The sequence below is a fragment of the Pelobates fuscus genome, chromosome 3 (genome assembly GCF_036172605.1).
Source record: "Pelobates fuscus isolate aPelFus1 chromosome 3, aPelFus1.pri, whole genome shotgun sequence".
NCBI classification, from domain to species: Eukaryota; Metazoa; Chordata; class Amphibia; order Anura; family Pelobatidae; genus Pelobates; species Pelobates fuscus.
In genome coordinates, this window is record NC_086319.1 from 410,249,851 (window position 1) to 410,265,098 (window position 15,248).

At 39.8% G+C, this 15,248-nt stretch overlaps 1 protein-coding gene across 1 annotated transcript; it reads left to right on the forward strand.

The window, feature by feature from the left end:
* Positions 1 to 12,373: 12,373 nt before the first annotated feature.
* LOC134603717 (olfactory receptor 11L1-like) lies at positions 12,374 to 13,318 on the forward strand. The gene has a single exon (XM_063449895.1). It carries the CDS (start codon positions 12,374 to 12,376, stop codon positions 13,316 to 13,318), a length of 945 nt encoding a protein of 314 aa, XP_063305965.1.
* Positions 13,319 to 15,248: the final 1,930 nt, after the last annotated feature.

Consider the following 15,248-nt stretch of genomic DNA (forward strand, 5'->3'; position numbering starts at 1 on the left):
TTGACGTTTGCATGCAGGTTTTTATTTGTGTGTAGTGTTGGTGTTTGAATGCTGAGATGTATGCACATATACACATACACTGCCACACACGCACACACTGTGATACACATACACGAAGATACACACACTGACACACATGCAGATATACATATATACAAACTGATACACATTCAGATAGATAGACACACAGATACACAAACATATACAGATACACTCAAACACTGACAGACATACAGATAAACACACACTGACATACAGACACACTGACAGACACACAGATACACACTGACAGACATACAGATACACACAGACACACTGACAGACATACACAAACACACTGACAGACAGACACATACACACACTGACAGACATATAGATACACACAGACACACTGACAGGCATATAGATACACACAGACACACTGACAGACAGACATACACAGACACTGACAGGCAGACATACACACACACTGACAGACATATAGATACACACTGACAGACATACACACAGACCCCCCTTCTCCCCCTCCCCCCTCCCCCCCACACACACATGCTGGTCTAGCCACTCTTCTGTTTCCTACTTTGTGGGTTCAGGAGGGTGGTTTACCTGGGATCCAGAGTGCTGCCTGAGGTAGTTTGGATTTGGAGGAGCTAGTCCTGCCCAGCCCCCCACCTCTCTGACTTCTCCTGCTCTCTGCTGTAGTCTTCTTGGGAGGAAGTCCTCCCATGCTGATGAGAAGAGGGCCGGTGATAGCTCCGCCCCTGCTGGGCACCAGCCGCGCTGTGTGCTACAGAGGGAGCAGGGATATGAAGTGTTCATATCCCTCCCCCCTCCACACAGTTCATGGCACTGCAGGTTGGCACTCAGCCACTCTACACAAAAAGAACGGCAGGAGAGGGGCGCTGTGTGCTTCCCTCCTGCCGACCACCCGGACATTTGCGCCCCTGGCCGGTGCGCCCTAAGGCAGCCGCCTGTGCTGCCTTATGGATGCGCCGGCCCTGCTCATAAACATAGCAGGATTAATAACGCAAGAAGAAGCACTGTCAATTTATTTCTCTACCACATACATAAGCAGAGTATATACTAAAAAGTAGGAGAATTCAAAGTGACTTCAAGTTGCATTTGCGAGTGTTTCCAGTTCAGCTATTTGCACCTTGCATTTAAAATTGTCCATTATGTTGTTGGATTGACTTAACTAATCACTCTGATTGATGATAGCTGTTATGGTTAAAAACTCCTCAGGGTATGCAAACCCAAGTAACTGCCATGGATGTTTGCTACAACTACAGGTACTTTCTGCTTTCTTTCTCAGTACTCTATACATTGCTGATAATATTCAATGAAGTCCATTCCGATGGATTATCAATAAGCATTCAAACGATAAATGCATTGTACATATAAAACACAGTTTGTCTAGGGGTGTACACATCAACGGAAACATCAACCAATCATGGGAGTTTCAGAACTGAAAGTATAACTTAATATATAACATTTTACAATGCTGTTAGTTAGTTTCCTGTTCAGTGACGCAAGTGACAGTATGAGATTTGGAACCCAACTCAAAATTGAAAGGATAGAGTGTATAAAGTTCTACTTGCGACCATCATGCTGAGGGGGGATCAATCCCTTGGGTACGTGGGATCCAGAACTACTCTCCAGAGGGACTGACCACCATTCAAAACCTTTTCTTCCAACAGCCTCCATTAAAGATTAAAATTGGTAAAAGCACACAATATAGGCGGAAACACAAGACATCAGGTACACCTTTAGCCGGGTCCAGCTCTGCAAATGAGTGGTATCTGTCCTTATGGATTCCTACTGCTGCACAGTATGAAAAACTTTGATCTGTACAGCTGCAGTTGCTTCTGGGTCTGATATAATCATGTGGTGATGCAACATGTTTTGCTTGTCATGTAAAATATCACAGTGTGTAACACCTTCCATGCACAGTCCCACAGTGTTTTATTGTTGTGTGGTGTATTTATTAAGCACAGTTTTGTTTATTTATAAGGGTTTTATAATTAAAATAAATACTTTTCAATTGAATTTTACGTTTTAAATACATTTTTTGCACATCATTGTTTTAGGGGGAAGTTAGTAGCTTAACAGTGATGGTGGAACTAACAACATGGCAGGAAGAGTCAACAACATCAGATGAACCTCTCTTCTCAGACATAAATGGAGAGTCTGGTGGCACTGGTGATGTTTGGGGAGAAAGCATCAGTGGTGTATGTAACGGACCGTTTCAGCATATGAGGGGTTAAAATCCGTTTAGGCGATAATCCCCTTTTCTCAGAAAGGCACAGCTACTGCAGAACATCAAAACTCACGAATAGGATATAGGTGAATGCATTAAACTCCCGAACTGCATACCAGGGAATAAGATAGCACTCCAAGCTGGAACCTCACGAATAGCTGCTAGCAGATGAATAGGAAAAGCAGACATCAGCTTACACTCCTAGCAGTCAATCTCCAACAGCATACAGTGAATCCCCCCAAGAACGAGACAAGGCTCCGTGTTGAAGGTCAAGCAGTGGTCTGAGGTGCTGGGGCACCCAGCCTGGTTTTTATTACATGAGTACACATACAGGCCACACCCAGGGGGAGGCATAAAATAACCAATCACCTACATGGTTCAGCCCACACATCCCCTCCCCTCAGATAACATTAAACCCAATTATCCGGTACACTTTTCCAGCCAAGTTCTGGATGTACCCCAGCATCGCTGGATAGCCCTTATTCAGGGGGACAACATATTCAAAATTCAAGTCATTCGGATGAATGGTTCGGGAGATATGGGTTTCCAAAGATTTGACCGACCGCATGGGTATCCGAAAACAGTTCCATGCATTTTGGCCCTGCGGTCGGTCACAGAAAAGGGAATAGGAACAGGCAAATTACTTGGGTTATAGAGACTAAGGGGAATTCGCATGAATCCCCTAGTTCGTGCGTTTCTTTCTACCGAACGGCGGGCCGTTCGGTAGTTTCCCCACGAAATCCTGGAAGTCTGGAGGTCTCAGCGGTGCTTGCCTAGTCGAGTGTCCGATTTCAGTTCCAGACACTCGACGGCAAAACACCGCTGTTCAGTAGTTTAAGATGGCCGCCGCCACGTGGTTGGCTCCCGAATGGATGCCGCCGCCACGTGGTTGGCTCCCGAATGCACTTTACACTGCCGCTGGGGAATGGAGACTGGGCTCCCAATTCCCAATAAATCACGCTGCTGCTGGGGGGGTAGGACCAACTACCTCTGCCCCCTGTAACTCAGCCTGCCGCTGGGGAGGGAGGACACTGCTCTCCTCTCTCTGCCCTTTACACTGCCGCTGGGGAATGGAGACTGGGCTCCCAATTCCCAATAAATCACGCTGCTGCTGGGGGGTAGGACCAACTACCTCTGCCCCCTGTAACTCAGCCTGCCGCTGGGGAGGGAGGACGCTGCTCTCCTCTCCCTGCACTTCACACTGCCTTCCCGGCATATCACTCTGCTGCTGGGGGGTAGGACCAACTACCTCTGCCCCCTGTAACTCAGCCTGCCGCTGGGGAATGGAGACTGGGCTCCCAATTCCCTGCAGGACCGGTGGAGAGACCTCGGTCCCATCTCTACCGGCCACCTGGGGTTCTTCCCAGTATATCTCTACCATATCTTCCCAGCGGAAGGGGTCTGGATCTGGGTCTGTCACCTTACTGTCCTGCTGAGCCTTCCCAATGAAGTGGAAGAGATCTTGGTAGTTTTGCTCCAGTTCCCACTCCAGGGTTGCTAGGTGAGCCAGGTCTTGCTCTACCTCATGGGGGTCATCCCACTCATGCCTAGCCTCCCTCTCATAGAAAATGTCCTGCAATCTGGTTTGCGCAGGGCTCCCGAAGCCAGGCTCTGCAAAGGACTCCCATAACAAGCCAGGACCATCAAATTCTTCTCCCTCTGGCTTGTCATGTTCGGCTGTCCAGGGTATATGCTGTGCCATATACCACCAGAGCGCCTGGTAGGCATCCTCCAGCCATAGCTCCTGCCATACCCGGTGCTCTAGTTCCTTCACCCATCCCTTCAGGGGCTGCTCTCCCAGGAAGGGCATCCGCAGTGCCAGTCGTGTCTGCCATCGCTGCTCTTCACTGGGGAGACTCTTGCCCCGCTGATACTGTACGTTATCCAGGGCCTGGTACCAGATGCCTTTCCTTAATGCATCCCGGTCATCCATGTCACCCTCATCGTACTCCACTGCTGGTTCCATCCTGGTGCTGTCAGGGTCGCTGTACTCAGACATGCGTTGCCCTCAAATTGTAAAAATCCAAAGCAATGGTGTTCTGTAGCTGTCCTTCTGGCTGTAGGAACGATCCCGCCACTTGCCACCAATTGTAACGGACCGTTTCAGCATATGAGGGGTTAAAATCCGTTTAGGCGATAATCCCCTTTTCTCAGAAAGGCACAGCTACTGCAGAACATCAAAACTCACGAATTGGATATAGGTGAATGCATTAAACTCCCGAACTGCATACCAGGGAATAAGATAGCACTCCAAGCTGGAACCTCACGAATAGCTGCTAGCAGATGAATAGGAAAAGCAGACATCAGCTTACACTCCTAGCAGTCAATCTCCAACAGCATACAGTGAATCCCCCCAAGAACGAGACAAGGCTCCGTGTTGAAGGTCAAGCAGTGGTCTGAGGTGCTGGGGCACCCAGCCTGGTTTTTATTACATGAGTACACATACAGGCCACACCCAGGGGGAGGCATAAAATAACCAATCACATACAAGGTTCAGCCCACACATCCCCTCCCCTCAGATAACATTAAACCCAATTATCCGGTACACTTTTCCAGCCAAGTTCTGGATGTACCCCAAAAACAGGGGGTACACCTTTAAATCCAGCATCGCTGGATAGCCCTTATTCAGGGGGACAACATATTCAAAATTCAAGTCATTCGGATGAATGGTTCGGGAGATATGGGTTTCCAAAGATTTGACCGACTGCATGGGTAAAGTATCCGAAAACAGTTCCATGCATTTTGGCCCTGCGGTCGGTCACAGAAAAGGGAATAGAAACAGGCGAATTACTTGGGTTATAGAGACTAAGGGGAATTCGCATGAATCCCCTAGTTCGTGCGTTTCTTTCTACCGAACGGCGGGCCGTTCGGTAGTTTCCCCACGAAATCCTGGAAGTCTGGAGGTCTCAGCGGTGCTTGCCTAGTCGAGTGTCCGATTTCAGTTCCAGACCCTCGACGGCAAAACACCGCTGTTCGGTAGTTTAAGATGGCCGCCTCCACGTGTTCGGCTCCCGAATGGCGGCCACCCAGAGGACACAGAATACATTGCATAGATTGCCAATTACCTGTTTGCAACATTGTTGCAAACGGTAATTGGAGGCACACTTATTCCTGGGTGGTCTGGTTGTTCGGTAGTTTCACTCAATATACTGAATGGAGTGATTCTACCGAACAATCAGATGAATACTGCATATCTATATCCCAGGTTAACTCAACACATAAATACATACAGGATATTAAAGGCAGGGTTAAAGTACTATGTTCCACAGTCTTAAAGGTACAGTATCACAAAAGTCCCAATAAGTTCACAGATGGCCCTTAAAGGCCCAGTAGCAGTAATATAAATCATTACATGCCCAAATATAGTTTTTATAGAGCAATATGTGCAGGGGCCGTAGTCGCAGGGCAGGAGGCTAGCAACCAGGCCTCTCCAGTTCACAGTGGCGAAGCTGGTTTCGCCACAGTGTAGATTTATAAGGACTATGTAGTAATGTACTGTCCCCAACAAGGGTTATAATAAGGCTCAGAGTCTAGACTAAAATAAAATGATAAAACGTGTCCTGCCCACATTCACACATATTAACAAAGAGCAAGACCCCCTGTTTCTCACAAAAAGGAAAAAAATACACAATGTTTGTATCTATTAATATCAGTAAATCTAAATAATTTTACTTGGATAAGGTTACACAATTGTTAATTAGCAAAATGAATGCATGGAAATAAATAAATCAAAGCTAAGAATGTATTTTCTATGAGTATAACATTATGTCCCTCTCTAGGTTTGTTTTGTGCCCGAGAGGCCTTCCTGTATTCTCTTACGGTTTCTGAACGTGTATAAAACTGAATTCCAAAATAATGTTAATCCAGTACTAATGAATCTGTTACGTGTGATCTAGAACCATTCATTTCCATAGTTGTTCAATATCTTTGATATGATCTTTAATCATTTCCTTTTTAGAACAACGTATCTTACATTGAAGAGATTGTCTACAAGTCAAAAGTTAAATTAACCAACCTCACTACATAAGGCAACGAAAAGCACTGAACATTTCAGATCTTGGAGTGCATCTCACCAGGTATTGGGAATGAAACTTGAAAGGCTTGCAAACTATCCTCAGATGAAGTGTGACTTGAGTGGGATTTTACTTCTTTAGATTTCTGATAAATAGTGCATTTTACATTGGCAAATAAATACAAATACAATTGTTTCTAATACAACAGTTTGATTTTATTTTCAGGGCCTACCAAGAACAGAGTAACCTGCATATAGACATAGGTTAATGTAATGTAATACAACTATATTGCATGTATTGGCTCTTTGGTTAGGTGCTTTTAGCACTGCATTCTTCATGCTTTCTGTCTGTTTAACTACATTTATATATTTATTTTAAATATTATTTTTAATTAAATATTAAACTAGGAAAGACTCACTGAGGTTTATCTTGCTTTCAATGATACAGCTGAGTGTACATTCAAACCCATTGCTACAAAAATAGCAGTAGAAATGAAGAGTGCAATAGCAGATAAAGTGAATTATACAAAATGGATATATAGAGTACAATAGCAGATACAGAGTGTAATAGCAGATAAAGTGAATTATACAAAATGGATATATAGAGTACAATAGCAGATACAGAGTGCAATAGCAGATAAAGTGAATTATACAAAATGGATATATAGAGTACAATAGCAGATAAAGAGTGTAATAGCAGATAAAGTGAATTATACAAAATGGGTCGGTGCTTATAAACATCCCAAAATATAAATTTCCTCCCAGTGGAGAGAAACAAGGTGCACCCTCTCACCGTGCATAGCCTCTCTGTTTCTGGATATTCCTGAGGAGAGGAACAAGCTGGGTAAAGGGAGAAGAATTATGGCGGGGTATTAGAGTCTTTACTGTATTAATAATAGTGTATAACAGCTTTCGGGCAGCACATGGAGCCATATCGCAGTCTGACAGCAGTCTTTCAGTTTAATCAGAAATTAGTTTTGCTTATCACAGGGAAGGAGATGATCTTTTGAGCTTAACTTTCATGAGGCAAAGCAGCATTTATTGACAGGGGATAGAGGAGCTGTAGCATACACAGGAGCTGAGGCAATAGCATACACTAAACAATATGACATTATAGGCATAACAGAAACATGGTGGGATGAGACACATGACTGGGCAGTTAACTTAAATGGGTCCACGTTATTTAGGAAGGATAGGAAAAACAAGAAGGGTGGTATGGTATATTTGTATGTCAACCACGAGTTAAAGTCAAATCTTAGGCATGTGGAGTGTGACAAGGAAAATGTGGAAGCTTTATGGGTAGATATCTGCTTGGGGCAAACAAAGGGAAATCAATTATTGGTTGGGATATGTTATAAACCAACTAATGTAAATAGTAATGAGGAAGAACAGCAGTTAGAGCAAATTGGGAAAGCTGCCAATTGGGGTAACACGTTAATTATTATGGATTTTAATTAACCGGACATAAATTGGGATAGAGTGACTAGTACTTCAGCAAGGGGAATCAGGTTTTTGAATGTGTCAAATGACACCTTTATGTCACAACTGGTACAAGCACCAACTAGAAAGGATGCTTGTATCGTTATAACAAACAATGTTGATCTTTTGACCAACATTTAAGTAGGGGAGCATTTGGGAAATAGTGATCACAACATGGTAATTTTTTTAATAAACTCACAAAAGCAAAAGCATGTGGGGTATACTAAAACATATAATTTTCAAAAAGCCAATTTCAATAAAACCAACCAAAAATTTTTTTCAAGTACATCAATTCTAAAAAAAAAAAAAATGAAAGTATAGGTACACTGGAAACTGAGATGGGTCTGTTAGCTAACGAAGACCAGGAAAAGGCAGACATTTTAAATAACTATTTTTCTTCAGTATATATTAATGAGGATCCTATGGCAAGAGATATGCAAATGGATGCTGCAAAAAACTTGCAGATAACTTGTAATTGGATGACTCGTGAAAAGGTGCTACAGCAGTTAAAGAAAATTAATGTAAATAAATCTCTGGGGCCTGACGATGTTCACTCATGAGTACTTATGGAGCTAAGTGGGGAAATAAGTGGACCTCTGTAATTAATGTTTCAAGATTCTTTTGTTTCGGGTATTGTACCGGAGGATTGGAGAAAGGCAGATGTTGTTCCTATATTTAAAAAGGGTTCAAAATCTTTGCCTGGAAATTATAGACCTGTGAGCTTAACTTCTGTAACTGGGAAAATTTTTTTAGAGCTATTAAGGGATAATATTCATGAATTCATTGGGAAGAACTTTGTTATTAGCAATAATCAGCATGGTTTTATGAAACATAGGTAATGTCAAACTAACCTAATTGCATTCTATGAAGAAGTAGTAGAAGTATAAATCAGGGTGTTGCAGTAGATGTGATCTACTTGGATTTTGCCAAGGCATTTGATATGGTTCCTCACAATAGGTTAGTCATCAAACTAAAATAAATTGGTCTAGATGGTTATTCTTGTTCTTGGGTAGAACATTGGCTTAAGGATAGAGTACAACAAGTTGTCATTAATGGTAAATCTTCAGGCTGGACAAAAGTGGTAAGTGGTGTCCCTCAGGGTTCTGTTTTGGGACCGCTTCTATTTCACATATTCAAAAATGATCTTGAAATAGGCATTGAATGCCATGTATCCGTGTTTGCAGATTACACAAAACTTTGTAAAGTATTAAAATGTGAGCAGGATATTGCTTTGCTGCAGAGGGATTTGTATAGATTGATGGACTGGGCACTAAAATGGCAGATGAAATTTAACGTAAAGAAATGCAAAGTTATGCACTTCGGGGTTAAGAATGCTCAAGCAGTTTACACCCTAAATGGCAGTGAACTAGGGATAACCACACACAAGTGAAGGATTTGGGAATTGTTATAGACAACAAATTAGTCAGCAATATGCAATGTCAATCTGCAGATGCTAAGGCCAGTAAGTTTTTGTCATGTATAAATAGGGGCATAAATTCTCGGGATGAAAATATAATTTTGCCTCTTTATAAATCACTGGTAAGACCACACCTTGAATATGCTGTGCAATTTTGGGCACCTGTTCTAAAGAAAGATATCATGGCACTAGAAAAAGTGCAGAGACAAGCTGCAAAATTGATAAAAGGAATGGAGCATTTTAGTTACGAAGAAAGGTTAAAATATTTAAATCTCTTTAGTTTTGAAAAACGGTGCCTGAGAGGAGATATGATAACATTATACGGGGCCAGTACAAAATTTTATCTGGAAATCTATTCATAAAGAGGGCTATACATAGGACACAAGGTCACACATTTAGGCTGGAAGAAAGGAGATTTCATCTAAGGAAAATAAAGTTTTTTTTTTTACAGAAACAGCAATAAGGATATGGAATTATCTGCCTGAAGAGGTGGTTTTATGAGAGTCCATACAGATATTTAAACTGCAGTTTTATCAGAGTCCATACAGATGTTTAAACTGCAGTTGCAAAAACATAACATACAGGGATATAATTTCTAATTAGTGGGACAATTGCAGCTTGATCCAAGGAGACATCTCACTGTTATTTTGGGGTCAAGAAGGAATTTTTTCCTAGTTTGATGCAAAATTGGGAGCGCTTCAGACTAGTTTTTTTGGCTTAAATGCATCGACAGCGAAAACATATGAGTAAGGCTGAACTTGATGGACATAAGTCTCTTTTCAGCTATGCAACTATGTAACTATGTAACTATGTAACCATGCTCTCATTATGTTGGCATGAACGTAAAACTGCTTGATAATGCATTTGGACCATATTCCTCCAAAGGAAGGATTTTGGAAGATGAAGAGACATCAGACAATTAGCCAGTGAAAATTCATTACAAAAGAAAGCAGTATTATGGATTAACATCTCGTTAACCCGTGTCTCAGTTTACCTGATCTGCACTGATTTCCAAACTGACCTTTTTCTTGGTTATATATAATTGGTGATTTAAGGTATTCTCACATGAAGTTTGTCTATATGTATATAGAAACATAGAATGTGACGGCAGATCAGAACCATTCGGCCCATCTAGTCTGCCCAATTTTCTAAATACTTTCATTAGTCTCTGGCCTTATCTTAGTTAGGATAGCCTTATGCCTATCCCACGCATGCTTAAACTCCTTTACTGTAAAAAGCATCCACACCTTTCTTACGAAAGATGCTACCAAGGAGCTTGTCAAAGATCTAGTAATTCCCCACATGTATTTTTGAAAGCCTCTCCTGATTGGTCTTCCTGAAACCTGTATTACTCCTCTACAGTCTGTAATTGTCACGATCTCCATCATGACATGTGGAAGGCCAGGTGTTCTTATCTTCCTGGTGGCTTCAGGGGGATTTGAACTCTGGACTCTTGCTGCCTTGGGCCTGCGCTCTTTCCTCTGAGCCACTCGTCTATTCATTAATATATATATATATATATATATATATATATATATATACATATATATATACATATATATATATATATATATATATATATACATATATATATATATATATATATACATATATATATATATATATATATATATATACATATATATATATATATATATATACATATATATATATATATATATATATATATATATATATATATATATATATAGATATAGATATTCTTTAGAACATAAACAATTGATATTTTTTGATATTGGGTTTATTGGATTGAAATGCTGTTACTGATGTGAAAAGGTGAATGTGAAAATGTGAAGTTATTGATGTGAAAAGATAAGCTTTATTTGATACATTGTTGAGCACATTTGGATGTAAAACTAAATGCTACACCTCTTGCTTTCACATTGCTTTTTAATGGTGTTTGTAAAGAGATGTCACACAAAGTGTGTTAGCAGGTAATACTGAATGTATTGTACATATAGTTAGAAATGAAAGAAATAATTTACTTAATCTTTTTAACCTGGTGCAAAAAATTGTGCTGCAGCTCATTATTATTATAATTATAATAATTATTATTATTATTATTATTATTATTATTATTATTATTATTATATTGGCAATATTAGAGGAACACACATAATTTAAATAAATATTAATATAAAAAGAAATATATATAAATGTATATATGTAAAAAAAAAATGATGTGAAGTAAAACTCTTTAGATTACTGCTCATCCCCACTGTGGCAATGCCCTTATTCTGTCTCCAGGAGAGTCTCCTCACTGCAGCTCCAATCCAGATCGTGTGAAGTCATCATTAGTAATGAGTTGTATCCCGTTAGATGCTTCATACAGAAGCAGTGACACCAGTTGTTCCCTAAAAGACAATTGATTTCTGCTTTGAACTAGAATGTGTTTCTAATTATTTTTATTGAAGCAAGTTGAAGTGCTTCAAAGGATAGGAGTGTCCTTTCTTTTATTATATACGTATTTTGGACAATGGTATAATAATGATAACATTCTAAGACAATGAAAACAAAATTAAAACGTGCTTAAATGTTCTTATGAGAACAGCATTGCAGTGTCACAAAATATTTATTTTACATTGAGCACATTTTACCACCTTGTGTGTGAAATTACGTAGATCATGTCTACAAGACAGGACAGCTTGACCATGGGATAGTTAACTTGTGCACATGCTTCAAGTATTTAACCCCTTAAGGATACATGACATGTGTGACACGTCATGATTCCCTTTTATTCTAGAAGTTTGGTCCTTAAGGGGTTAAAAGCCTGTATGGAGCCCAAGGTAGGCACTTACAGTCATGCCGGCACTGGTGCCCACAATAAAATGACATCATGCACACTATTTAGTAGATTGTGCATGAGTTAAATATATCACAAAATATATAACACAAAATAGTTAAACCATGCACACAAGTTACCTTTCTCTCGGGCACATGCTTCTGCATCTCACACACAAGTCAACACACCATGCGCACAATGTGATATGAAGGTGTTGCACCATATTTATAAACAACTTATAAGAAGTAAATATGTGCCAGGGATTAATCTACTGTAAATATTGGCAATGGTAACAGGTTCACTTTAACATAATTTTCTCAATAAATGAATGTCATTACACAAATCACTGTCTGTCTTAAACTATACATTATTTTATCATCATGGTATTTTCTTTTCCCACAGGCAATGCATTTCATAAACCAGACCACTGTCACTGAGATTATTCTCCTTGGATTTCAGGATCTACTACACTTCAAGACATTATTTTCATTGTCCCTTCCTGTTTTTCTTTTTGTGACCGTATGCGGAAATATTCTGATTATTTGGCTAGTGGCATCTAACAGCAGTCTCCAGTCTCCCATGTATTTCTTCCTAACACAACTGTCCATTTCTGATTTACTTGTAACTGCAACCATTGTCCCAGAAACCATTTTTATTATATTTAATGAAGGTGGTACTATGTCTTTTTCAGGTTGCCTTATTCAGTATTATTTTTATGCTTGCACTGTAGGCTGTGAATGTTTTCTACTGTCCATAATGGCTTATGACAGATATCTGGCCATCTGTAACCCTCTGAGATATAGCTCTTTAATGAATGCTACGTTACGTGTTACATTGGTTATCATCACTTGGCTATTCAATCTTTTCACATCATTAACTATACTAATATCAGTAATTCAACTTCAGTTTTGTGGCCCAAATGTTATTGATCATTTCTTTTGTGATATTTTCCCATTATTAGATCTTTCTTGTTCAGACATCAAGTTACTTGAAATGGAAATTCTTATATTGTGTGTACCAATAAGTATTACTCCACTCATAAGTATTATAGTATTTTATGTATGTATTGTCCAGGCTGCCCTTAGGATTTCCACCACAACTGGAAGATCAAAAGTCTTCTCCACTTGCAGTTCCCACCTCACCGTGGTTTCCATTTTCTTCGGCACTCTAACTGGAATTTATATGATTCCCACCAAAAAAAAATATTTGACTGCCAATAAAATTGCTTCCTTGTTATATACTGTGGTGACTCCTATGATTAACCCAATCATATACAGTCTGAAGAACAAAGATATAAAGGATGCCGTGAAGAAAAACATTGTTAAAATTAATAAATACAATCAAAATTGATCCACAACATACATTCTTCATCATGTCTGGTGGTTTGCTTTAATAAATTAATAAGGCTCAAGGATGCAGGATATGACCAAGTAGGTGAAAAAAATGAAAGTTTTTTTATGAAGGAGAATACAGTCTAATCTTTATAATTACAAGAATGTTACAGGAACAAAGTAATATATCACTGATTAATGCAGAAAATTAACATCCGGGCCTATCATGGCTGGGAAGGCATGTTTTCAGGTTTGCCACAAGTCTTATTCGGGATGGTTCCCACACAGTGCATTTACTCGTAGGTGAGATTTCTGGCAAAACTTCAAAAAGTCCCAGCTTTTATAATCATAGCTAATTTATATAAGTGACATGCGCATGTCATACATGCAAGAGTACAGTTTATCAGGTAGACAAGAGATCAGTTCATCTCACAGAACATTGTCCAAATGCTCAGAGTGTCTGAATATTGTATCATAAGACACCTGCACTTTGTTTGGAAGATTCTGGAACTCTGAGTAGTATGCCCCGAATATTGCAACATGATACAGTGGTTTAACTAAATAGCTTTAGAAAGCAATGATCTATATATATATATATATATATATATATATATATATATATACCCATACAATCAGCAATACATATGGGTTCAGGGGTTCTTTAGGCTTTGTTAGAACCACAAACATAAATTGTATTACATTTTTGACTAGTTGACTACTAGAATCACAAGGTACTCCAATCAGGTGCAGAGCATCAACCCACCATACCCAATGATTTAGACAACTGCACTGTTAATCCTATAGATTAATCGGAATCTAGACAACCAGCACAATGAGCATAGCCCAATGTCCAGTGCACCTTTAAATAGTAATTTAAACAATTTTCAAACAAGATAAAGCTGGGAAGTTATGTAGTTACAGAAATTTGATATTGGGCTGCCTACCTGATTTCTTCTCTGCTTACCTCTGTCCTTGAAAATGGGCAGGACATTTGGCAGGTACGGAAAAGGGCATGACAGAAAGCACAGTTTCATACAATACCACAAAAGGAAACAGGTGCTTCTGTATCATTGCCATCTTGAGGAACGTTTCCTCATGAAATAATAGAAAGTGTATATTTGTTGCACATGTGCATTGTCTTTTATGAATTTTCGCATACCTCGGTGCAATTTTTGTTTTGCTTAGTGTTACCATTTATTGGTTTACATCTTTTGTCTATATTCAAAAAATGTGATTGCAAAATACCTGTCCAAATTTTGAGGACATCATCTATGTAATGCTTCCACAGAAGCTTCCTCTATGGAAGCGTTACATAGATGATGTGCTCATAATTTGGACAGGTATTAACAAACTATTTACTAGGTTTGTGGGGGCCCTTAATGGTAACAATCTCAACCTCAAGCTGACTATGGGGGTTGGTAATCCGTCACTCAATTTTCTAGACTGTACCCTCACGATATCTGAGAACTCAGAGATTATCACTACCCTGTACCGCAAACCAACTTCAACCATTAACATGCTCAGATGGGAAAGTTATCACCCCACCTTCCTTAATAGAGGCATCCCAGTGGGAAAGTACTTGAGGCTGGGGAGAAACTGTTCCTCTATTGAGGATTTTCAGCAGGAAACTGAGGGAAAGATTCAAGGAAAGGGGATACCTTAACAGATGTCTTAAACACACATACCAGAGGGCATTACTCTGTGACCGTGATACTCTGCTAGAAAATAAACCAAAACAAGAATCCACCAATTTGATTCGATGCATAGCGAGTTATGATGCAGGCTGGGACATGGCGAAAATCATTTTGGGAAGGTTCTGGCCACTTTTAACACAGGACCCCCACTTGAATTAAGTTATTTCCCCCATGGTATCTATTACAGATAGAAGGGGAAGAATTTTGAAAGAGATGCTGGTACCCAGCCATTTTTCGGTATCCAACACAATGAAG